This window comes from Ochotona princeps, chromosome 13 (assembly GCF_030435755.1).
Source record: "Ochotona princeps isolate mOchPri1 chromosome 13, mOchPri1.hap1, whole genome shotgun sequence".
Lineage (NCBI taxonomy): Eukaryota > Metazoa > Chordata > Mammalia > Lagomorpha > Ochotonidae > Ochotona > Ochotona princeps.
Window position 1 is genome coordinate 55,678,709 of NC_080844.1, and position 25,639 is coordinate 55,704,347.

The 25,639-nt window shown below is 49.1% G+C and overlaps 1 protein-coding gene across 50 annotated transcripts in view; it reads left to right on the forward strand.

Moving 5' to 3' along the window:
- TCF7L2 (transcription factor 7 like 2) overlaps nt 1-25,639 on the forward strand; it is a 181,868-nt gene that overhangs the window by 65,305 nt on the left and 90,924 nt on the right. For all 50 annotated transcript variants that reach the window (XM_058671298.1, XM_058671296.1, XM_058671297.1 and 47 more), the window contains one exon: nt 6,800-6,901. In XM_058671298.1, coding sequence (XP_058527281.1) covers nt 6,800-6,901 — 102 coding nt within the window. The remainder of the gene's footprint in view (nt 1-6,799; nt 6,902-25,639) is intronic.

Sequence of the window (25,639 nt, forward strand, 5' to 3'; positions counted from 1 at the left end):
CCTGGCTGGGCCCACGGGGAATGAGCTGTGGCTGTGGGCTGTGGACCGAGCCACCTGTTTGGAGCAGGCTGTGAGGGCAAGGTCCAACCGCCAGACCAGTATCACTGAAAATAACTAACCCTTCTTTTCAAAATGGAAGTTTCCAGAAAGCCCTGGTTCTTTTCCCTTTCTTTTCTTGAGATATATATATATATATATATTTCAAAGACTGAGTGATGAAAAGGCAGGGTTGGAGACGGAGAGATTAATTTTCTTTGTACTGATTCACTCCCCTAAGTACCTGTAACAGCTGAGGTCGGACCTGGCCAAAACCAGCAGCCTGGAACTCCATCGAGGTAGGGACCCCAGGATTTGGGCCATTATCTGCTATTTTCCAGGTGTGTCAGCAAGAAGCAAGATTGGAAGTAGAGTAGCCGGGACTTGAACCAGAAAACACTGATATGGGATGCTGGTGTCACACAGGGCTGCTGAATTTGCTGTGTCTGACCCTCATGTTATAAAAATAAATATGTATGTTTGGAAGGGAGGGAGAGAGAGACCGAGGGATCTCTCGTGTATTTGCTGGCTCACTCTCTGGTGTCTCCGCAGCCATGTCTGGGCATTCATGAGGACTCTGAGATGGTTAGGCCTGGAATGGTTTAGAACTATGATGGAGTGAGGTGTTCTGTGAGGCAGGCTTCCTGGGGATCCCTAATGGATACCTGGATCCTCTGTGCTGTGTCCCAGGCTTCCTGCTGCTTGGGTGCCCACTGCCCATTTGAGTCCTTTTGGGAGTTCTCCCACGGTAGAGGGACAGGTGTAGGTGCACGAGTCCTGCGCTAGCCTACTGTGCCTCGGCCTTTGGGCTCCCAATTCCTGGTTACTGTTGCTCTGCCACCCTCTCCTCTAAGTCAGGTTTAGAGCTGATCGCTTTGATCATCTTAAAGGAACAGTGTGACAGTCAATCTGAGAAAGGAAGGTGGGGTGTGCAAATGTAGCCTGTGCTCCTTATCAGTATTGCTAATGCTGGACTTTAGGAGAGACGATTGATGCTGTCTGAACAGTTGGAAGGAACATTAGGTGGATCCAAAGTGGGACAGGAGAAAAGTCTCTAAGTAAGTCAGCGAGGACTGGAGTCACCTGTTGTCACCATCAATTCGTTTTTCACAATGTCAACCTTTTCTTCATTGTGTCATTGACTATCTTAGATGCCTTTGCTTGGATTACCTTACCACCCCTGATGCACAAAGTCTGCTGAGAAGCAGATGCTGCGGTGGGTGGAGGAGGAACCAACCACCTTGCAGGAATGGCATCTTGGAACATGATGGGCATGGCAGACTGCACTCTTGGGTTTGGGTGCACTGGCAGGAGGTCGACTTTTCTGTGTCATCAAAATATCCTCCAGGCAGCCTCTGGCACTAGCAGACAAGTGTTGTTTACAGTGGAAGTCCATCAAGAGAACGATGGCCGACTCTGGTTTCTTAGAAAGTCAATTTTCCTAGGAAAATCACCCCTGGTGACAAACCACTGTAGCGTTTTCCATTGCTGTTTGTCCTTTACAAAGGTAAAGGCTTGCTGTCCCTGTAGTAGCCTCTCTGAAGGGCCTCATTTTCTGGAAGAGACCAGTTTCATCTCTCTTGAACAGCCCGTTCTGGACTCCAGGGTGCCTCTCTTCTCGCCATGAACTCTGCACTTGGCCCCCAGCTTGTGGCTGATGCCATCTCCCAGGGGTGGGCAGAGCTAGCACAGCGGGGAGCCTCCTTACAGTTTGGTCCTCAGTGACCAGTGGCTCCGTTGGGAAAGCTCTGGGGAGAGGAGTGTCTGGCCCCAGAACACTGGAATACTTCTCCCTGGACCTGTGGAAGGGGGACCCGGGATCCCCTTGTGGGCATGTGGCGATGTAGGCTGCATCACCACTGCCACCTTTGGACCACGTGGGCCTTTTCCAGTCAGAATGGCTCAGGGATTTCGGAAACTTCGATTTTGGAAAGGAGGGGTAGTTATTTCAGTGAGATTGTGGTCCTGGTGGTTGGACCTTGTGACTGGATGTCTCCACCAGAGGGTTGGATTCTTTCCCAGGCTACCCCCACCCCCTCAGTGCTTCAGCCCATCGGTGATCGTGCAGTTCACAGTGATCCGAATTGGGATGAGAGATTCATCTTTGGGATGCCACACCTTCCCTGGTGAGCGTGTTCATGTTTGGCTGTTTGGACATCCCAGCCCTTGAGCTTTTACGGGCTGTTACCCACGGTCCGAAACAGAAACAGGTTTCCCACCTGTTCTGGGTATCTCATGGAGCTGGGGGCATGATTGGTACTGCTTTTTAGAAAGTTGGGAAATAAAACTCAGACAAGATGACAACTTTCTGGACACAGGGTGAGTTATGTGAAATTGAGATTTCAGCTTCACCGCCAGGTCCCACTGTGTGTTGGGCGTTACCTTTGGGTTCACAGCAGCAGGCGTCTGGGGTGAAGAGGAGAAAGTCTGGAACACTTTACTCAACTTGTACCTCCCAGGAGAAGTGTGCCAACCTCACACCGAGCAGATAAATGACAAACAAACCCTCCCTTACCCCTCCTCCACACATACCTGCCCATCTGTGGCTGTGTGAATGAAAGGAGGTACTAGATGCTGTGCAGGTGTTCCATCAGGGAAAACAAATTTTCTGGTCTCTTTGGTGTCCCCATCCTTATCTTCATCCCTGGTGGGTTTTGCCAGTGGCAGCTCAGCAGGGCTGAAGGTGTCCTTGGAGGGATCAGGCTCACCGCAGGAGGTGCCGCCTGCTGCCCAAGTAGTGTCCCGGAGGAGCCCGGATGTGCAGAGTCCTCACTAACCCTTGACCTCCACTTCTCCCTTGTGATTGGGGGAGGTAGGAGAGAAGAAATGAGCAACACTCCGCTTTTCCTCTTCGCTGACAGTTTCATCAGGTCTGGCAGCTTGTTTGGGATTCTTCTGAGCCACGAGTGTCACATTCATTTTGAGACTTTGCCCATAGGTCCAGAGCTTAACTTAAGCTTCCTGGGACACAGCATAAAAATATGAGGGGAAGGGAAACCTTAGCATGCTGTGATCAGAACGCAATTGTACCCGAAGGATGAAATAAATGCTCCTGCTACAGTGGCCTGGCCTTTTTTTTTTCCCCCTCAAATGAAACACAAGTCGAGTTGACTCCATTTCAGCAGTTTTCAGTGCAGGAATTCCCACAGCTTGCTTCGATTGCAGTTTGTTGAAAAGTTGAGTATTTTTCTAGGCAATTCATAATTTCCACGTTGAGTAGCCCAAGAGGAAGAGAGCTGTAGTCTGTGTTTTCTCAGTGGGTTGGTGGGAACTCTCCCCCACCCTTCTTCCTCTCAGGGATAGACGTGCGAGTTTGCACTGCTGGGAAATGGAGTGGCATACTCCAGTCCTTCTGTCCACCTGAGACGCCACCCCCTTCAGGTCTTCCTCAAGGACCCAACAGAGGAGAATTTCCTGCTGTTTAATGTCTCCAGGAAGGAAAAGATTTTCCTCTGGGCTGTAATAGTAGCTAATTTCCTTTCTCTTCCCTTTATTTATTTATTTTCCCCCATTAATGAGGACCAATTGTCGATGGAGGAAGCTGGGAAACCCATCACTTTCCAAGAAGGTTAATCGCTTCCTTTAAGCGGTCTTGACGTGGTGCTCATTTCTCCAAAAGGAGCTTTGTGAGCCAGAAATGCCAGTTAAGAGTCCTGGGCCAGGCCCAGGTCTGCGGGTGCCCAGCTGACCTGTGGCATCATGTTGCACGGTCTAAGGAGAGTTTGGGCTGTCAGTGCAGGGTCCTTGTGAGCCGGGGAGACTGGGGCTGTCTCCCTGCGCCATCTGGATTCGGTTAGAGCTCTCTGGGCAGTGGGGCCGAGTCTCATTTCCTCCGACCAGTAATGTTATATAGGCAGTGATCCTGGGCTGCCCTAACATAATTGAAAATTATGTGTATTGTAGGCTCGGAGCGCTGAAATGTAGGCCCATAAAAATATGTGGTGCAGGTAGCCTATGGAGATTGAATGTGGCACACAATGAAGCTTTTATGTAAAGTAGGAATTAATAGTCTTGGCATTAATATTGCATTATGGGCATGACAGTTCTTGGGTGGAGTCCTCAGGGCAGGTCTACCCCCTTAAGCAAAAGCTCAAGTTTTGTAGTGTGGAGCCGGCATTTGGACGATATCCAATCCTCTTGCAGATGGCTCTGGTTGGAAACATGTCCACTCATATGACTTTCCCACCGAGCTGGTAGCATGAGCGTTAGCTGTGGGTCTGCTCAGCCCAGCAGTAGTTTTGCTCCCAAGTTTGTGAGACCGAGAGGTGAGCATAGTGTTGTTGGCAGATGTCCATCATTTTAGTTGACTTCAAGGGCATGGCTCTCAGGAGTGGTTTTGGCCAATATAACCCACATATTTATGGGGCTAGTGAGAATGGGAAGACAGGGCAAAATGGATCCTTGGAGCCCTCTGACTGGGGTTACAGGTCTGGGAGAGACTTCTGAAATGTTTACTTCAAATTTGGGGTGACATTGTCCCCAAAGCAGGTATTTTGCACATGGTCACAATGATGACTGAGTGACTCCTTCTCTGTTTTAAGGCCTGGAATCCTAGGATTCCCTCGTTTTTGCGGTAGACCTCCAGCTACATCCCTATCACAAATGGCACAAACCCTTCAAAATTGAGGACCAAAAACTGGAGATGCTCAGAGGAAAAGGGATTTGATGCAAGGCCTTTAATTGTCACTAACAGAGCCGGTGCCAGTCACCTTGCCTCGGGAAGGGTCCACTGGCTCATGGCTGGCATCTTCTAGCTTTCAGGGATAACGAAGGTTCGTTTCAATTCAATGAACATTTGTGTCTTGGAGAAACTTGTGGTCTGGTCTGGCTGTGGATGGCTTTGATTCTTGTGACTGTCTCTCAACAGGTTTGTGTAGACACTTCTTTTTAGACTTTTTTTGTATCCCCTTTTTTTCCTACTAAAAATCTTTCTGATTTACCAAGACACACTCCACAACCTTCCCCAGTATCTTTCTCAGAAGTTCTGTCTTCATTCTTGTTGTGGCCTAGGCATGAGGTCCTGCATCTCCGTTCATCTTTGCAGTATCCTGTTTGGGTTTGTCTTGTGTGTGTGTACACATGCGGATTCTCTCCTGTATAAGCTCCCCCAGGGCAGGCAACTTTCCATCTCCATGGAAAGCTTAGCAAGAAGGTTGTACACAAAGCACAGTGAGTCTTTGTTCACTGAGTGACATTTTCTGTAGAACTAATACCAAACTTGGCACTTATGATGCTTGGAGTTTCTGAAATGATCAAAATGGCTTCTTACGTGTCATCTGAGTGTTGACGGAGACATTCATTAATCATTTGCTTTGGAGGCCCGAAAGTTGGCAGGGAAGTCCCGAGTGTTCTAAGTTTCATTTGGTGGTCTGACATTTTTCTGAGTGAGATTGCTGTAATGTCACTAACGAAGGTGGAAGCCTGGGCTGTACTTATCCCTGGGATTTAGTCATTGTGTCTCAGTTTTCCTTGTCTGCAAAATGAGGAGTTGAATCAAATCCCTTTGAAAGCTGATGAATCCCTTTTGACAAAAGTTAACCGTCTTGTCCCATGGATTCATTTCCTACCTTCAAAGAAATCTTAGGGAGACCTAGCTCCCTATGTGTATCCCTGTGGCAAACCTGGTCTTTTGGTCAAGTGGCATTGGGCTCTGGATGTGCCTCTCTTGCCAAGGAATTATTTTGTTCTGTAAGCCTATGGATTGGAATGAGCAATTCCAGCCATATAGAGGACGGTTGCACAAATCTGCTCGCCTTCTTTGTAGTGAAGGATGATGGGTGAGGGGGCGGTGTTTAGCCTAGTAGTTCACACATGAGTTAAGATACCCATGTCCTACATTGGGGTACCTGAGTTTAATTGCTTGCTCCAGCTCATGATTCCAGCTTCCTGTTCATGCACACCAGGGCAGGCAACCAATGGTAGCTCAAGTATTGGAGTTTCCACTACCCAATGGGAGACTTGGCTTGAATTTTTGCCTCCTGGCCTAGTCCTGGCCATAGTGAGCATGTGGGGAGTGAACTGGGGGAAGGGAAGTCTCCCTCTCTCTCTCTGTTCCTCTGTTGTCTCTCTATCTCAGTCTCTCAATCTGTGCCTCTGTGTAAGTGATAAGTAAAGATGGAGGGCATTGAGAGCAAATTTGGAATTAATTGATGGTTTCCTGAAATACTCGTGACTTGTAATTTGTGTTTGCTTTCTGTCTATGGAATAGCTCTGGGCTCCCTCCTCTCTTCCTTTCCATCCTCTCCCTGTTCCCTCTGAATACAAGGTAGTGTGACTGAAATAATTTTATCCGAAGCCACCCTATAGTTTGAATGCAAGGACAGAACTATAGTTGCTAGTGATGTGTCTATTCTATCATACAAGGGTACTTCAGAAGGCTGTGGAAAAACGTTCTGGAAAGTTGGTTTTGGTACAAGGAAGTTTTGAAATCTGGTTTTGTTTTTTTTAGTAATACTGATTTCTCTTGAACTTTTTGGAGACCCCCAATGAGCATGGATTTCAAAAGTTTTTTTGCACTAAAATAATCTTGTCTTTCACTTCCATTTTCCACAGACAGTTTTCAAGTGCTGTTGTGTGGGCCAATGGAACTTGAATCCTAAGGAAAGAGCTCATTGAAATCGCATGGTTTTCCTTTGGTTACTACCTGCATGCTTCTGAGTTTCTCAGCTTCTTACCTGTGCACCTGTTGTTTGCTGGGCAAGCTGTTTTGTGTTTCTGGTCTGAATTCATCGTGTTCCATTCTCTTTTTGTTTCCTCCCTCCAGTACCTGCAGATGAAATGGCCATTGCTTGATGTCCAGGCAGGGGGCCTGCAGAGCAGACAGGCCCTCAAGGACGCCCGCTCGCCGTCTCCTGCTCACATCGTTGTAAGTAACCTCCCTGAGACCTGGCTGCCTGGGCTGGGAGGATTGGGACAGTGGATTAGCCACTCCTTGGAAGACTTCAGGCCTGGTCTGTTAGTTTTCTTTTCCTTTAATAGTTGTTTTTGGAATCCTTGTGAATGTGGTATATATATCTTAAAGAGACTCGTTTTCTGTTCTTGGATCTTGGTAATTGTAGACCACCTGGGAATTTTAAGAACTTTCCTCCTAGCCTTTTGTCCATGGTGTTGCTTTAGAATCTAGCGCTGCGGGCTCCAGTTAGTGGGACACGATCGGTGTGCTTTGGGACAGACTAAAAATGTTGTCACAGGCAGCATCAACAAGCACGGTAGGGGAGATGAGGTAGAGATCTGAGAAGCCTCCTGGTCTTGAGGCTTCCCCATCCCCTGATCCACAGCACCCTCCTGCATCTGCTGAAAAGTTATGTTCTACACCAGTGTTGGAGAACTTGATTTGGGCTGGCTGATTGTAATCCAAGAGTAGAAATGAACATTGGGTGGAATTAAATTGACTGTATATGTCTGTGTTTTTGAAAGTGTGTTGACATAAAGAACATTTGTTTTCATTACTAAGAGAACGCAGCATAAAATGTGTGTCTGCATATATTTTTAATGTACTTTCTTGGGATTTTGTAAGCTCTTAAAGCAGAATTTATAAATTAACCTCTTGAGAAGGTAGCCCCATGTTCTTAGAGGATTCTCTTCCATATATTTGTATCATGAACTGGACTTCATACTTTGGAAATTATTAATGGGAGGCATATTTTTATAATGAATTCATGACAGGTAGAATTATGCAAAACAGGAAACAAATTCATGTATTTTTTATTTAAGTATCATAAAATGTTATCCATTAATATATTTTTGCTTCTGTGCTACTTACAATCTCTAAAAATTGCAAATTAATTTTCCTTAGTAGAAGAATCTTAAGATGCAATCTGTCAACTTTCAGCCTAACTGTTCCCTCATTTTGTAGCTTGCTGTAATGGAGTATAATTTAATGAGTTAGGCCTCTGTTGTATGTGGGTGTACATATCACAAAATACTTTATTTCTGTTAAAGCACATCTTGAATTGTCATCCATGATAAGTTCCTCATTCTCTCACAGTAGAGATGAGACATGTAGCAAGAAGGCTGTGTGGAAAGAAAGAAGTCTGGTGTTTGCTGTAACCTTCTCCCTGCCTCCAGTCCCACTGTAGCAGATTTTATAACTCCTATAACTTATGCTCGACTCTTCAGAACCCTTAGATCCCAACCCCCAACATGTTCTCAGAAAAGGAAATGGAGGCCCAAAGATGTCCAAAGGACGCTGTCCAGTGCCATGTGCTGTGTTAGCGGCTGGAACAAGGAGTGGCTGCAGATCTTGAAGTTGGAAGGAAGCTTCCATGGTGGGCTCTGGGATGGGAGCTGGCTGCCAAAGGGGAGTGTAAGACGGTGGCTGCCTTGGGCTTCTCATGCAGGCTTCTCTTAGGAAAGTGAATGCCATATTGAATAAAAGTTTGGGCCTGGTACAATGGCTCGATTGGCTAATCCTTCTTCTTCAAGTGCCGTGATCCCATGTGGACACAGGTTCGTGTCCTGGCTGCTCTCCTTCCCATCCAGCTCCCTGTTTGTGGCCTGGGAAAGCAATAGAAGATGACCCACAGCTTTGGGTCCCTGCACCGGTGTGGGAGACCTGGCAAAGGCTCCTGGCTCCTAGCTTCAGATCAACTCAGTTCTGGCTGTTGTGGCCATTTGGGAAGTGAGCCAGTAGATGTAAGGTCTTTCTATCTCTCCTGTTCTCTGTATCCGCCCTTCCAGTAAAAATAAATAAATTTTTTAAAAAAAGTTCTTAATCACAAAGATTTAATAACCCAACAGATGTGACAATTTTAGAGTGCTGGAGGACAAAATGGCACTGCCTGACTGGTTCACTTAAGCTTTCTGACTTTCCCACTGTGAGTCCAGGCTTTGGAAACATTTTGTTGATGTTTATTTATTTTCATCTACTTGAAAGCAAATATTGGCATCTCATGGTTCATTCCCCAAATAGGCAGAGCTGGGCAGGCCACAGCCCAGGAGTCTGGAACTCCACCCAGGTTTCCCATGTGGGTGGCAATGTTGTCATCACCTGCTACCTCCTAGGAGGTTGATGCAGGAAGTCGGATCAGAAGTAGAGCAATTGGGATGGGAACCAGCACTCTGACAAGGGATGCAGGCATTGCAGGCAGTGGTTTACCACTACAACCTGCCCTAGGCTTTGAAGTTCATTTGTCTGCTTTGGAAATTGCTTGATAGGACTTCCCCACATTTGTATAGCTACTGGGAAAGGATCTTTTAAACTTTTTATAAACCTCTGCTTGAGTACAGAAAGAAAACGCATATCTTACAGTGGGTTCAGAGTGGACCCGCCCCCTGCTGGTTGTATAGTGCCTGGCCCCTGTTTCCAGGACCCTTGCAATTCTGCAAGAATACTTGCTACAGCCTAAGCCCTTAACACTTCATTTGCTGGTGTAGAAATTGACAGTGGGGAGATGACATGAGTTCCACCTCAGTGGAGCCTGGGTAGAAGAGGCAGCTGGCCTTCATTTGAACATCTTTGCAGTCTTCGCTGGACAGCTCATTGAGGAGGAGATGGGTATTGAGAGAGGGAATTAGAGGGAGCTGGGGAAGTAGGGTAGAAGAAAGGCTGGAGCTGGCAGACCTCTGCAGCTGATCCCTGTCGTTGTTCGGATTGAAGATCCATATACCGCTGATCATTTCCTGTGCATGGACGTGGGACTCTGTGCCACCCAAAGTGAGCCGTTGTCTTGGACTCCTGTATTTGTAAAGGAAACCCACTGAGTATTGGCTTGTTTGCCCTTTTGGTCTTGGAGCAGATCAGCCTTGGCTACAACGTCTGGTTCATGTTCACTTGGGATGGCCCACCGAGGCCGGCTTCTGCCTAGAGTCTTTTCCTCACACTTTGTTTTTTCGTTGTTCTGTGAAATGACAAGGTTGTCACATCACAGTGTTTCTTTCACCAGACATGTTTCAAAATAATTGCCTAAGGACTGCTTCCTAATTTCTCTGAAGCTTGGATTTATTGTAACTTTGGGGCCAAGCTGTTTCATAAGTATCCTAATGTTTCACTCTGAAAATAGAGAAGTGTTCTCTGTGAGTAATCATTGGACTGCTAGGAGAAGTAACTTTCTCCAGTATCCATCTGGGGCAGAATCTTAATTTAAAGCATTTTGTCAGGGTATTTTAATGTGATTGGATTTTTTCATGTGGTATGTGGGTTACCACGTTATAAAAAATTGATGTGTAGAATAAATGTTCTTCACCAGTTGAGTTCACTTTCTCCAATCATATTTGAATTAAGAAACGAATGCCACAAATTTTAGCCCCTATAGCTGGGATGGCATCCTAACTCTTATAACCCAAGGGCTCCTCAGTTGTGTTGGGGTTGGGAGTGTTAGGAAGTCGTGCCCCTCTCCCCCCCCATGAGCTCTTGATTGGCAGGCCACGAAATGGGAATTTACTCCAGATTTCTGCCAGCCTCACCTCCCTCTTTTCCTATTTCCTACAAACTTTAAAGTCCCGAAGACATTGGCCACAAGTTCCGAGGTCACTCCCACTCCCAACCCCATTTTGTGGTCATATAACTAGATCGTTTTTTCCTCTGCGCAGCATTAAAAAAAATTTTTTTAAATGGTTCTTGGCTCCCCTTAGAAAATGAATTTCAGTCAGCATGTGAGTCAGTCGGGGCCTCCAGCCGGTGGTAAGCTAGTGGGTTAGGCACTGCTCCCTGGGTACCACCCTGGGGGCCTTGGCAGCGCAAAGACTTTCATTTAACTTCCTTTGTGAACAGGGAAAAAAAAGAAAGGATTCTGTACCCCAAACAGTGGTATTTTGGTAGAGTATATATCTTACAAAATAGCAAATGGCTTCAAAAGTTCCTACAATTTTTTCTTGGGGGTTTCCTTTTGAAGTGCATGTGGAGTTTTACCTCTGGGTGAATTTCTGGTGGTGCTTGGTCTTGTGTGTTTTGTTGTGTAATGAGCATGGAAGAGTGGGATAAGAAAGCAGACTTGCATCCCAGGAACAAAAGGCCGCCGGACCAGGTCCTGGACTTTTTGGACCGTTCCTGCTTGTAATGCTGAAAGAGCCAGCGGAAGATGCTGCAGCAGCTCTGCATGGCGGGCAGGACTTCAAGGGGTCTCTGCTGTGATGGTGGCTGGCATTTGCGTATCCGGTCAGGAGGCAGGGCAGACCTGCGCTGTTGCTGCTTTCTGGAGAGTTGAGAGGGGCTGACTCAGAGCTGATCAGTGGCAGCTACCTTGAGCATCCTCCCTGGGCCCACCTCGGGCTGTGGTTTGATGCTTATTGGACGTGAGTTGTGCTTTCCTTTCTTGGCCAGGGGTTGCCTGGCCTAGGCTTGTGCTGTGAGCACCTGGAGACCCTTGCAGCCCTACCTGCATGGGAGGCCCTGTGACAGATGCCATAAGGGAACATAGGGTTGGGAAAGTACGACCAGGCCTGCATGGCTCCATGGGAAAGTGACATTTAAAATGTGATCTGAAGGATCTGTTGGGTTACCTAGGTAGTTATGGGAGGAGTGGGATAGAGTGAAAAATCCAGATTAAAGTCCTAAAGGAAAACTGTTTGACTTTGAGGTCAGGTAGGAAGGTTTAGGGAGGGACTAGAGGTGGGATGCTGGATAATTGGGCATTGCTGGGGCTTGGGTCACTCCCATTGGTGGCTTGTGTTGAACAGCTGGCAGGGGGAAAGTGAGAGAGATTCGCAGGGACATCAGTGGAAGTTACTGACAGATGAGGGGTTAGTGTTTTAGGAGGGCAGGTGATAGGGGTGCCATTCTCTGAATGAGAAATAGGTTTGAGATGGAAGAGTTGGCCTTGAAGAGAGCACTCCCACCTTGAATCAATCACAGATTTACTCACCAGTGCCACAAATGTGTGGTGATTGCTTACAGTGTAGGAGAAAGTTGCCCTGGCATGAAGGGAGGATGGAGCCTCCAATTGGCCCAGCAGAGCTGGGTGCCTGTTGTGGTTCCCAGTGCCCTCCAAGTAGGGCATGCGCCAGCTCCTCCTGCTTCTACCCAGCTGTGGAGCCACAGCAAGGCCTGGCAGCCTCCCCAGCATGCAGCACCACCCTCCCAACCACTGTGAGCATGCTGGGAAAGAGCCCAGAGCGGCCAGCTGGGAGAACTGGCTAGGAATAATCAGGCAACCAGGTTACTTTTTTTGGGCGTGGGGAACAAATGATTCCTTCTATGGGCTAAGCAGTCCTTTGAACGGAGTGGGTACTATCAGGCCCAGCAGTGTCCGTGGGCCCTGTTGCCAGGCCGACCCCCTGTTCCCAGGAATCCCACCTCTAAGGGGAGAAGTTGCACGGTTCCTGAGGTCTGGGCCTGTGGCATGGCCACTGAGCACCATGGCAAGAGGAGATATCCTACCCGTGTGCTCTTAGCCGAAGGCCCTGAATATTAGGGTTACACACAAGATCAGGGTTTTTCCTCGCCTGCCGTCTGTGCTGTCCTGTAGTGCCTTGGGGATAGGCCATGTCGACCAGGACCCTTCTGAGGGGTCGGCCCAGAAGGTCAGCTGGAACCTTTCTCCTTGATACACACTCCATCCTTGACCTTGTGTTCAGCTGTCTAGTTTTGTAGATGCCTCAAATCCAAGGCTTGGATGTTTGTGGATTATTATCGTGTCAGCCCCCACCATCACCACGTGCTCTGTTGGAATCCACATCTCCAGGCACTGATTCCACAAACTCGAGAATGGGAATGGCTGCTTTTGGATAAAAATGCTTACCTCCAAGGCAAATGAAATGAATTGGGAGATGGGGATTTTCCTCGATCCTGTGGCTTGTTTGGCGAGTATCTGCCCTCCTCCCCTCCCCCACCAGTCTCAGCACTGAGAAATTACACGATGAATAATTATTGGTGCATTTCCTTCTAGATTTTTCTCCTCTGAGCATATTAATATTTATGCTTGTTTTTAACATCCTTGGGCTTGTAGTAGTGCTCAATAGTTCATCTTGTATTTATTTAAAATGAAAATCGCTGCAGTTAATAAGCACTTCCCATTAAAATTCTTAAGGCTTTTTAATGACCACGTAACAGTCTCTAACACAGTTATACCCCAATTCGCCTAATCAGTGCCACGTTGTTGGGCCTGAGGTGATCCCCTTTGTTTCTGCTCTTCTGAAGCATTCTGTGGCCACCATCTTTGTGCGTACATCTTTGTCTCTGTCCCTTTTCCTGTTCTCTTGTGGGTAGATCCTGGGGAACCAAAAGTAAAAGAGAACAGAGTTTTCAAAAAGTTGTTTTGCTGTGTGTCACCACTGGCTTGCCTCAAGCTTCTCTATTTTTTTTTTTAATCACCCTTAGCAGTGTGTGGGAATTGCACTGGCTGTAATTTGGTTTCTCTGCAGAACTTAACAAGGAGGAGGTTGAGGCTTCTTTAGAAGCCAGCACAGGGGGCCCATCGCAGCCCACCCCAGCATCTCCTGCAAGGCTTTCACCTTTAGAGTGCTTCAATAAGATGGTGATTTCCTAAGTGATGAGCTGGTAAATCTTAAATTCTGCTGAGGTTTTTACCATTTCATTGTGTTATTCATTTTAGAAAATTCACAGCCTCACTTCTGTATGCTTTATTGGCCAAAGATTTTTTTTTTTAATTAAAAAAAATTCATTTTGAGAGAAAGATTTCCCATCCACTGATCCATTCCTTAAGAGGTACAGATGTCTGTGACCCTACCTAGGGGGGTTCAAGTATTGGAGCCTTCTCCAACTGCCTTCCGGGGTGCGCATTAGCAAAGGGCTGAAGTCGGGAAAGCCCAGACTCAAACATAAGCACTTTGATATGGGATGTTTGTGCCTTGAGTTGTGTGTTGACTGCTGCCCCAAACACCTGCTCCCAGCTCCCCTGTTTGATGCCCTGTGTGAGCTTGATCAGGAATATGATCCTGGATTGTTTCTGGGAATACCATACTCACTTGTGAAAGATACCACTGTTCCCTTGTTTACATTCTGGGGGTGGTGGTGGTGGCAGCCCCAAATGAACCCTGGACTCAGTCTCAGTCAGGAATCCTGTTGTGTTTGGGGCGGGGGGGGAGCTTCTAGGCAGCTGTGGGCCAGCAGCGTTTCCTGACGTTGGCTGCCCTGAGTGTTAATGAGGTTACTGGAAGAGAGGGTTCTCTTCTGGAAGAGGTTTAGGGCAGCTCTGGTGTCTGCAGGGGGGTGTGGCACCCTTTCCAGGAGGAGGACTGTTCAGAACAGACTCTGGTGTGCCTCAGGCAAGGTTGGAGCCTTCTGGGGAAAGTTGTTATTGCTTCAGCACCTGCTCTGTTGACCAAGCGTGGGAGCTTGTTTTAGAAGGACATGGATCTACTTAGAGCTAAACGCATGGTTTTGACCGTGTTTATCTTTCCAGTAAATAAAACAAAAGTGTTCCTTTGGCACTCATCCGATTCTGCTTGCTATTTCTTGTCTTGCTGATTAACTCTCTGTGTCTGGGGATTGTCCCTCTGAACAGATTGTAAGTTTCTTGCAGCCAGGAGCCCCGTGGCTTCTTTCTCTACATGTGGCCTTCCCTTCCCCCTACTATGGTGCTTAGTTAATTAAGCAGAAAACCAGTTTCTGGTGTGGGGACTGGAGTTGATTTACTTTGGAATGAGTGTGACTTCATCATTACCTTGGAGTTCTCAGAACCGTCTTGGTTAACATGAGAGCTTGTACACATCTCTTCTTTCTACCCGATGTGGGAGCGTGTTTTGGAGAAACATAATTTTGGGTTATGGTATTCTGCATGGCTTGCCAGTAATTTGATGAGCTACCCTTATACATTCCAGCTCACAGCGCCAGTGTTGGGGCAGCTGCAGCTGCAGCATTGAGTAGGAACATGGTTACGGAAGAGTCTCAGAAACTCTGGCTCTATGTTTATGTGCCTGTCCCGTGTCTGTTTCAACCTGACTGTTCTTTGGGAGCCTCGGGGTGGGGCCCCTGGGCTCTTCAAGAGAGTGTTCAAGTGGAAAGTTCCAGGGGGTATTGGTGCTGGGAACTGTGTTTCACACGTGCTGTTGTAGAGCACGTTGAATGTATTGTATGGCTGGCAGGCTAGATTGTCACCTCTTAATAAATTAAGAGAGGTGTAAGACAGCAAAGTTTTAGAATTGTCCATTGAGTTTGCTGGGGATAAGGAGGGGAGGGACTCCCAGGACCCAGATGGGGAAGAGCACTGTGACATCCCCTGTGTACGTACAGATGGGCAGATTCAGTGAGTCAGCCATGAAGCCCAGGTATAAATAACAACAGTGCAGCAGTTAGCCAGGTCTTTGCTCCAACCCCACACTGTCCCTTGAGTGCACGGGTCACTCTCTTCTTGGGTGCCAGAAAGATGGGAAGATGAGCATTATCCAGGCCCAAGCTCTATTTTCCCACAACTCCCATCTCCAAAGCTGTCCTTCTGTCTTCAACTTCTCAGTACAGATTGGTTAGTTGCAGCAGTTGCCCAGGCCTTAAGCTTACTGTTGGTTACTGGCTCCTGTTTTCCTGTAGCACCCCACATTCAGCCCAAAAGCCCATCCTGTGGGCTCACGACTCCAGGGCCCACTGCTGGGCACCACTGCAGCCTTCCCTGGTCGCTGTGGTTCATTGCCATGCTGAGGTGGGCTCTTAAAGCCCCCAGCAAATCCCATCACATGCCTCCGTTGAGTTTACAGTGGAGCCCAGAGCAGCTGCACACAGGTGCCCACCCAATCACCTGATCCAAAGGTGACACTTGGAGATTCAATAGCTCCGACTGGCCGATCACATGAATGGGAGAGAGCTCAGACAGTAGCCATGCTGGGCACGTTGTGTTGCTGGCATGGAATGGGCTGGCGCCTCTAGAGCGCACCTGTGCTGAGCGAACTGCTTCTTGCTTGGATGGCAGGCTGTGGATACTGTCTTGGCCATCATGCCCCTTGCATGAACTCTGACTGCCTGGCCATGCTGTCTGCCCAGCCCCTGGTGTGAGGCTGTTCAGTGCAGTGCGCTGGGACCCCATCTGTTTTCCAGCCTGCATAGCGGATGGGTCAGGCAGGGATCAGATCCATCCTGAGATTGCTGATGGGCGGAGTGAGGTGGGGCACACCATGTCTGAGCTGCTCTCCCCACTCCTGGCCACACACTGCTCAGTGCTCCCATACAGACCCAAGTGCGGGGTGAAGGGGACAGCAGGTGACCACAGCCTGGATGCTGTCCACCCCAGGGTCCGCAGCCACCAAGCAGGATGCAGGGACTCTGCTAGGAAGTGCTGTCTGCAGGCCCAGCTCTGACCCAGCTCGAGGACACATGAACTATTCTACAGTTTGCCTCCAGCTCTTTCAGACTCCAGGGAGAAGCCGACCCCAAGCAGTAGAGGTGGAAAATCAAATCTATGAGAAATGTTTCGGTGGCAGCAAGGGGACGTGGCTGACTGGGAGTGTTTGGGAACAGCCTTTGGGCTTTTTCCATCAGAACTCAGCAACTACTTTTGGGGGGCCAAGGAGGTGGCTGCCCTGAGCCAGAGCCCACACGTGAGAGATCGTCTGGGTGCAGAATCGCAGTGGCCAGCGACAACAGCGTCCGTGGCCAACTGAGCAAGTGGGATGGGTGAAAGCTGTTTTGATTGGCCAAGGTCAGGCCTCTTGTCATCGATCTTCCTCGAGCCATCCAGTTCCACAAGGTGCTTGTTGGCTGCAGCTCTGTCATTACGCGTTTCCCCCCTTCAATTCTACAGTTTTTTTCTGGTTTGGGGGAATGCCCATCACATGCCGAGCTTCCAGAGCAAGACTTCGAGCGTCGGAAGAGGGCGGGGTTCTGCAGATGGCATCAGTTTCTCCATGCCTTTTTTTTTTTTTGCATTGGTGGCAACAAATGGGCCACCCTTCTGAGGTGCCTCTGGGTTTGGGAGGATGTGGGAGTGGCACTGGGCGGATGTGTCTCTGTATCTCTGCCGTGTAGAGAGGATCTAAATCGTGGGCTCTCGGCAACCGCCTTTCTGTGTGTGCACTCGTGTGTATGCACGTGTGTACAAAGTGCCCTCAGCCAGGACGCTCATTTGCAGAACAAGGAAGTGCTGTGGGTGGAATGCCTTGGTGGCATCTTATCTGAGAGCGCACATAGGCTGCTGCCATCCAGGAAGAAGGCCAGGACCTTAACTCATCAGAGCTGATCGTGTGTCACAAGCGAAGGAGTCCTGAGAATAAGAACTTTCCAGGCCTTCGCTTTCTAGTGAAAAGGAAATTGTCTTTTTTTTTTTTTGGTCATTTCTGGAGCAGGAGCCCAGTCTTCTGCCACTGTGTAAATGGGGCACATCCCTCTGGCCCAATGCACTTGCTTGTTGAAGAACCTGTAGCACACTGGTCTGAGGCGCCCTAAGAGGAAGGTGTGTCCCCAGCGGTCCTCTCCCACAGACACGTCACGCAAGGGAGGCTTACGTGAGAACAGGCCTGCCTCTGTGGTCAGGGGAAATTCTGAAATTCCTGTTTTCACATCTTTGGTTTCTCAGTTTTCTTTTCACCCTAAATTTGAACTTTGGTTCCTTGGGACAGGTGCAAAAGTACCGAATTCTGTCCATTGGGTTGAATCAGATTCGGACACTGCAGTCCCAGTCACTAAGGAGGGACTGTACCATCTGTCCTCTCTGTGTGCCTATAGCATGTTCTAGAAGTTTTGCTTTCTTAGCTTAGGCATTGGAGGCAACCTGAGAGTCAGGTTGCTAAGTTCTGAGTGACTTGTTACAACTTATTTGCCAAAGTTTGGTCTTTTTTTTTTTTTTTTTTTTTTTTGTCATTAAGATGCCTATTGATGACCAAAGATCCTGCGACTCTGAAGGGCTACACTGGTTTTATCCAAGCTGAGTTCAGCATTTGTACTAGATGGTAGACTAGAGGCTGTCTGCTTGGAGCAGTGTTGAGAAGGATTCTGAGGATTTAAATGTCAGAACTGCTGCAGAAAGGCCTTGGATGAACAGATGGATTAATATCTGCTGAGAAGGAAGGGCGGGAGAGTGAGGGGGCAGGAAAGAATCACTGTCATGCCCGCTTTGCATCTGTGCCAGGAGTTCAACTGTTCTGGAAAGGTGTCAGAAACTGAGCCTCTCCTGGAAGAAGCAGAGCCTCATCTGCTGTCCCTGAAGATGTCACGGTGACCAAAAGTCTTTCCAGTTTGTCATTTCTGACTTTGGCAGGTGCAGTGGTGGGAACCAGGTATGTTCCCTAGGGAATGCAGCTCGACTGAGGGGCTGAGCTGGCTTAGTGACCTTGCCTTGTCCCACTCTTCCTCTCCCAAAGCCATGATGTCTCTTTGCCTGTGACTGATGTGGCCTGGGAACGTGGCATTCGGGCCAGGGGGCTGTGCAGAGCCAGCTCACCTGCAAGTTCTAGTGCACACAGTTGTATTTGTGACAGTTATGAACGTTAGACCTCTGGACCTCGCGCATAGTCTCCACATTTCTCCTTCATTCCTGTTACAAATGGCTCCTTAAGAGTGTAGCTGTGGGACCCAGCTGTGAAGTCGCCACTTGGGCACCAGCATTCCCAGTCCTCCTGCCTGGCAGAGTGCTGCCTTCACTTTTGGTCCTACTTCCTGCTACTACAGATCGTGGGAGGCAGCAGCTAATATGCTTGGGCACTTGGACCCCTGCCACCTGCATGTGACGGCCAGATGGAATTGCTCTTGGCTCAGTCCTGGCTATGCAGGCAGTTGAGGAGTGAACCAGCGCATGGAAAATCTCTCTGTCTTTTAAATAGAGTGAAAACAAATAAATGCCTTTGTAACAATGGCTGGATTAAAACAAAAATCAACATGTTGCTGAAGAGGGTGAAACTTGATTGTAATCTAAACTTCGAGTGCAAGAAGGGTAGGGTGCTTTCTTTGCTTCCATCTGAGCCTACCTGCTTACCCCGTGATGCCTGTGAGCTGGGGCCTGATGCGAGGCACAAGCACTGCTCTCCTGCCAACAGTCTCGTGGTTGGGTTTGAGAACATGATTTGAAGAAGAAATCCCACGGAGAGGCGGAAAGGACATGGGGCGAGCTGGAGCGTGTTTGGACGGCTGTGTGGAATGAGTGAGTGGGCAGAGTTGTCAGGCAGCCGAGGGCAGGCCATGGGCTGCGGGAAGTGGGCTGGGGCTCCAGGGGTGGCCGGCCAGCGCCGCTTCCGGAGGCCAGCAGGGCTGGACTTGGCCCGGTGCCCTCGTGTCTGGATGCCTATGTGAATTTCCTCTGGAGGTTTTCAGTTGGCAAAGCTGAGCCTGCTGGATGTGGAGCAAGGGTGTGGTTTGTCGGGATCCTGCTGATCCGGGCCTGAGATCACAGAGGTCAGAACAGGGGTCGAGGGGGAAGGGGCTGGGACACCTGACTCCTGGTCACGTGCTGTGTTGGAGGCTCAGCGGCTGCAGGCTCACACACTGCACACCTGGTACTGGCCCCTGTCTGCAGGTCTTTCCCTTGTTTGTCAGGCTTCATCCCAGAATTTCCACATCAGAAGGGAACCTGGTTTTGCTGACTGAGGAGTGGAGACATGAAAGCAACAAACCAGGATGATATCGGATGTTTGCTAAGCACATACTTAGTTCCAAGCACTGTTCTAAGTACTTGATGTAGCCAGCAGGGTTAGTCTTCTCAACACCCCGAGACGCTCTCTTGTTTCACAGATGAGGATGCTGAAGCTTCATACAGGAGAATGTGGCATGAGCAAGGCTGCATGGCTGCCAAGTGGCAAGGCCAGGGCCATGCGCCTGCACCGCAGCTCATGCACCAGACTAAGCTGGTGTTGGCCAGGTTGCACCAGGAACCTGGAGGTTCCTTCCTTCCCTAAAATTTTTTCATTGATTCTAAAGGGAGGGAGGGAGGGAGAGAGAGACAGAGAGAGAAGGAACTCTCTCTTCTCAAATGTCCACAATGGCTGGGCTGTGTCAGACTTAGGCCAGGAGCTAAGAATTCCATGTGGATCTCCCATATGAGTTTCAGGAACCTTGACACATATGTGTGTTGATCGACAATACGTTATGATAAATGTTAGTGATTTTAAGGTTCACGTCGGCTGGTTTATTTTCCACATACCATTCTGCCACAAGCTTTTGTTCATCTGTTTTAACTGTCGTGTAGTATTCTGTTGCACAAATATTCTACGAATTTCCATTTCTGTGTTAATGGTCATGTAGACGCAGGGTTTCTTGGGTCCTTATCTATTTAGTTAAGATTGCAGACTACCACAGCAACCATCCCCGGCCAGGTGCACATAGGTACCTGTGTAAGAGTTTTTCTTTAGGGCTGTTGTCTCTGTGGCTTGTCTAATGGAATCCTTTTTTTTATTTCACAGTCAGTTCTCTCCCCTACTGATTTCTAGGAACTGTTTTGTATGTATTGGCATTTTTGTTCTATGTTTTGGAAATGCTTGCTCCTATTCCATGATGTTTTAAAGCTTTGTTTAAATGGATTTTTTTAAATATAGGTTTTATATTTTCATGCACCCAGATTGGTCACCATTTTGTTTTGGTTCAGATTCTGGGTAGCTGAGAATCTGCAAACACTCCCTGCTGGGACAACAGTCTTGTCTGAGAGCTGCAACTCAAGAAATCTGTCTTTTGTAGGAATCTAAGCCAGGTGGTCAGTTTTAAACTGCAATCGAAATACGGTTGGGAGCAGCCCACTGACAGCCAGATGCAGCTTTCAGTGCAGAAACGTATTCCGGCAAATGTGCAAGCACAGGGGCAGTGGCAGCTCTTGGTCACATTTTGTCAGTGACTGGGCTCCCGATGCTGGGGCAGAGTCTGTCTATATTTTGTCTCATTAGTCTTCCTGGCAAGTCCCCCTTGAAGTCGGTGATTTTTATCCCTGTTTTAGAGATAAGAAAACCCCAGTTTAAGAAGTTAGGTGATTTACAAGGCCTGTAGTTAGAGCCAAGATTCCAATCCCAGTCTTCAGGCTAAGAAGATTTGCGTGCTTTGTAGTACAGCCTCGCGTCCCATCCCGTTGAAAGTCACCTGGAACTCAAGTCCGCACATTTTTCTGGGCTGAGAGAGGGGTGAGGAAGGAGAGGGGAAGGGCTTGAGATTCAGGAATAGAACTGGCAAACCCATAGCAAAGAGAGAAATTCAAAAGGAATCTTTCCATATTTCATGCAAGTATAAAAGGCTAAAAGCCCGGATCATTGCATCATGCAGGTCTGATGCTGAGTAATCACCCTCCCCTGTGGCTGGGGTGGGGGTTGGAGGTGGGGCCCAGGGAGTCTTGGAAGCTGCTTTTGCCTAAGGAGTTACATTCCAGGGGACTCCGAGGATTTAGGTAACCACAAAAGCCATTTATTTCGAGTACACGGAGATTTCTACCACTTTGATCCCTAATCCATAGCATAATTAATAAATGAAATGTGCTGTAGCACAGGATTTTTTACAAAGTGTACTTTTAAAATGGCTTTTGGTCTGCCAGGATTCATTTGCCACTTGGAAAAGCATCGTCACTTCAGATGGGCAGGCCAGGAGAGGCTGCCTGATGGGTCGTCTGTGAGGCCTGTGCTTTGGGGCACGGGGCAGGGCCTTCTCAGCTTGTATGGACTTTGTGTCCCACACTCTGGGAAGCATGTGGCAGGCAGCACGGAGCCTGGGCCCAAGGTGGGGTCTGCTCGTGGGGCGTCTGATGTCAACAGGATGTTCACAGCCGACAGGGTACTGGATTTGGCCAGGCTTCTCGCTGTCAGTTGGTGAGAGGGCCTGTGAGCCTTGGATGGCGTGAGAATGCTCACTGGGCGCCCGACTGGGTGTTTGCCTTGATTTTTTTCTTCTTCTCTGTCCCACCCTTCCAGCAAACATTTGTTGACTACCGTGAGGAGTCAGGCTGACAGTATCAGCAGGCAGGAAGTTTCTCACCTATGGGGTGGGAGGAGCAATGGGATGGAGAGACCCAAACCAGTAAACAAATGAATAAGCTGGTATAGTATAAACGACTGAAATAAATAATACCATAACCGCATGCTTGCATGCCAAATTCCACATGTGCCGCCACGTTGAATACAAGTGCCCATTTCACAGGTGGGCAAACAAGCCCAGAGAGCATGGAGGTGGTGTCATCCTGGGTAGGAAGTTAGACATGTGCTCTGTTGGTTTGGTTGACAGCCAAGGTCTCATTTCCTGCGCTCTGGTTCTGCCCACAGAGGTGATTTCAGATAGCAGTGGCAGCCATCTGAAGAAGCTGTGAGATCGAGAGGGACCACCCACCAGGGGCTGTTAAATGTGACCATCAGGGAGGGGCTCCTGAGGGGTAGTGGGATCCGACTGTCGGCAGGTGCTGGCGCTGTGCTGCTCCTCCAGAAGGACACAAGCGGAAGTTATGGAAGCTTCTGGCAGGATGGACCTCAGCGGCTGGCTGGCACCCGTTAACTGGTTCCTCGGGGCCTTCCAGGCGAGGGCTGTGCTGTTTCTGGCTTGTGGCATTCATGTAGGCCCTAAAAGTCTCCCTCTGTCTCAGACTCCGATGACCCTAACTGGAGGGTGCAGGATTGAGGGGTGGAGATGCTGAGGAGGGAAGGTGGGCTGAGCAGCCTCAACCCAGAACAACTGAGAATCTCCCACGGTGAGACGCGGAGTGCGGGTTTTGGAGTGGGCAAGGGAAGAAAAGGAGGTGTAGCTGGTAGGTTGGGGAGCGTGGCTGTGGACAGTTTTGGTAGTCCTCATGTGGACGTCACTCTGGGTGGGCCATAGGTGGGCTCTGCACTTCTGCTTCCCTGTCAGTTTGAATAGGGGGCTGTGCCTCTTATCTGAGGAATAAGGGGCACAGGGTGGGGTGGGGTTTGATCCCAGGTGTCCTGTTTTTTTGCAAAAGAAAAGACAAAGTTCCAGATTTTGGGTCTGGGGCTGAGGGTTGAGTGGGGAGAGAGAGTTGCACGCACCTGCATGCGGTGCCTTCCTGGGCAGAGGTGGGCTTGGGCCGGTGGGAATCCTAGAGCCGCTAGCACGGAGTGTGGTTTGATGGGAGGTGTCTGCTTGGGGGTGCTGCCTTTTTTTCTTTCTCAGCAATGCCTAGGCCTCGTGGATCCTAGAGCCTCACTGCAGACAGTGCAACCCACTGCATTGCCAATCTGTAAACAGGAAGTGCAGCTCCCTGCTTCCTGGGCTCTCCAGAGGCATCCTGTGCCAGGAGCCTGGGACCTGCGAAATTACTGATGACTGCCCCGCTGCCCCCAGCGAAAGGCTGGATCGTGGGGCGGGGGTGGCGGAAAGGAAGTTGGGCTAGGGGAGGAGGGAGTTTTGGGGCTGCAGTGTGTACTGTTTGTCAGGTAGCTGCGCTGGTTGGGAGGGAAAATATTGATGTGCTCTTCTTGTTTTGGAACCTGAAGTTTGGGTTTTTCGGACACATCTGCGGATTTTGAAATGTTTTCCAAGCTTCAGTAGGGTTGGGCGTTGGGGCACCACTGCCTGTGTGTGATTCAGGGGACTATTTCAAGACTCCATAAAAACACGCGGCTTTCAAGGCTGGGCCGCTTGTTTGGGTCCTCCCCCCTCACCTCCCAGCTCCCATCCCCCCCTTTTTTTTCTAAACCACCCAAACACTGGTATTCAAAAATATTTTGTTACTTTTCTTGGCACTGTGTTCCAAGAAGGGATTGCAACACGGCCTCATAGTTAGGAGGCAACTTTCTGGCGAACAGGCTAGGGTTGGGGGGAAGGTTTGGAGTTTGAATCAAAAACAGACACCGAAGCTTTAATAAAATAAATGAAGCGGAGCCCTTTCAGCTCACAGCGGCCTGTGTTGGTGCGGGTCAGGGTTTAACGCGCCTAGTGGAAATTGACAGTCTGAGAACTGGGACATAAACAAAAATGTCAGTCCCTGGGAGTCTTGTTCGCTGGACAATGTCTCAATTGTTTCCTTGGTTTTCAAGGCAGCAGGGGAGAGTGGAATATTAACTGTTTACTGCCCAAGCCTGGTTGGGAAATGACTTGGAGCAGGGCGGGGTTGTTGTGAGGTGGGGGAGCAGAAAACTACATTTTTGTATGTTGGTTGGTTTAGAAACCACGCAGCGGTTCAGGAGATGATAAGAAAGTACAGGTTCCTTGCTGCTTAATTACATGTCATTCAGTTCCCGATTTTGGCGTGCCATGGCAGAGGTGGGGTGTCTGGTACATATATGTAAAAGGGCCGGCAGGGTGTGTCTTTGTGGGTGTGCGTAGCAGCCCTTGCCTTTCGCCTGCGGCCAGGTTTTAAAGATGGCATGTAGGTTATCTATCCAGCGTGGATGTGACTGGGATCCAGGGAAGGAAGCCTGATTTTTGTTAACAGTTTCAAGTTTAGGTTTCCGCAGATAATCCCGTTCATGTTTGTTCTTCTGAAATGTGCCCTTGATGGAATGAAAAAAGGTTTAATAAACAACATTTTTATTGTGCTTCCCATCAAGAAAGGGGACTGGGGTGGTAACTTTCTCAGAGAGGGAGGGAGCCACAGGCATGAAGGAGCACCCGCGTTCCTTTCACACTTGAACTTGGTTGATTAGAGAGACAAAGAGAGATGAACAGCATAGCCTGCTGTATCAGCTTTGATCTGGGCAAAGTTCAAAACTCCACTGGTAATTATGTCCTCAGAAGCTCTAAAAGCCTGGGTCTTTACAAAAGCCAAGAAGGAGCCCTCTCTTTCTGGACCCAGCACACTCCGCTCACAGCCCCTTCCCATAGCGGGCTCGGGGAGGGGTCCAGGCTCTGGGGAGAGCCGGGTCCGGACGCCCCCATAAGTGCTTGTCTCCCGCTCTGAGAATGCTCCCTTTTTAACTTCTGAGCAAGAGGCTTGCAGAGGGCTAAAGTCGGCTCAGCTCCTGCTTCCTGTCAGACAGGAAGTCACTTCCTTAGCCAAAATTATAAGCTGTGACCAAAAGTCCCCAGCCACACTGAAAAGAGCATGTTTTTCCCAGAAAACTGTGTTTCTAGATGTGGAAGTGCAAATTGGTATGCCGTGTAATCACAGGATGCCCAAAATACGGTGGGAAGGGTGTCGATGGAATGAGGCTCATGTCTCCAACCCCACACTGCCTGGGCCCTGTGGCAGGTATGAAACGGGCAAGGCGCCAGAGCAGGGAGAGGGTGTGTATGTGTAGGGGAGCAGCTGCCTCAGGGTTCTCGTGCTGCCCTTCCTGGAGGTCTGGGGTCTTGAGCGTAGCAGGCAGGAGATGCCTTGGGCACCTCACAGACTCAGGTCTCAGGAAAGCCATGATCATGTCTCAGGTCCTTGGCCCATGCACTGAGGGAGCCCCTCCCAAGCATCTCCTTCATTTTGCCTCCTCCCTCTACAGAAAAGTTCACTTCCTTGTGGCTTCCCTCTGGATACAGTCCAATGGTGACTTTTTGGGGACGTGGTTTTCCAGGGTTGGCATGTGCCCTCAGTCGCTGGAGTAGGGGCTGGTGGCATTTCTTGGTCCCATCCCCAAGCACTCATGGTGGGTGGCATGGGCCCCCGAGAGCTCTGTGTTCTCATGGTCACTGTTGCTGAGCAGACCTGCTCTTGTCCCACGGGGGATGCTGGCCAGGTGCTTCCCTGTGTCCTCCTGCAGCCTGAGGGTGCATACAGCTTGCACTCTGCCAGCAAGGAGGCATTCCTGGTGCCCGCCTCCTGTCTGGGCATTACTGAGTGGCTCTGGGATAATTGCGAGTGGGAAGATGTCGTGGCTGTAGATCCCTCTCACACTTTAACTCGCAAGAGAGACTGGAGGAGACGGAAGGCAGTGTCAC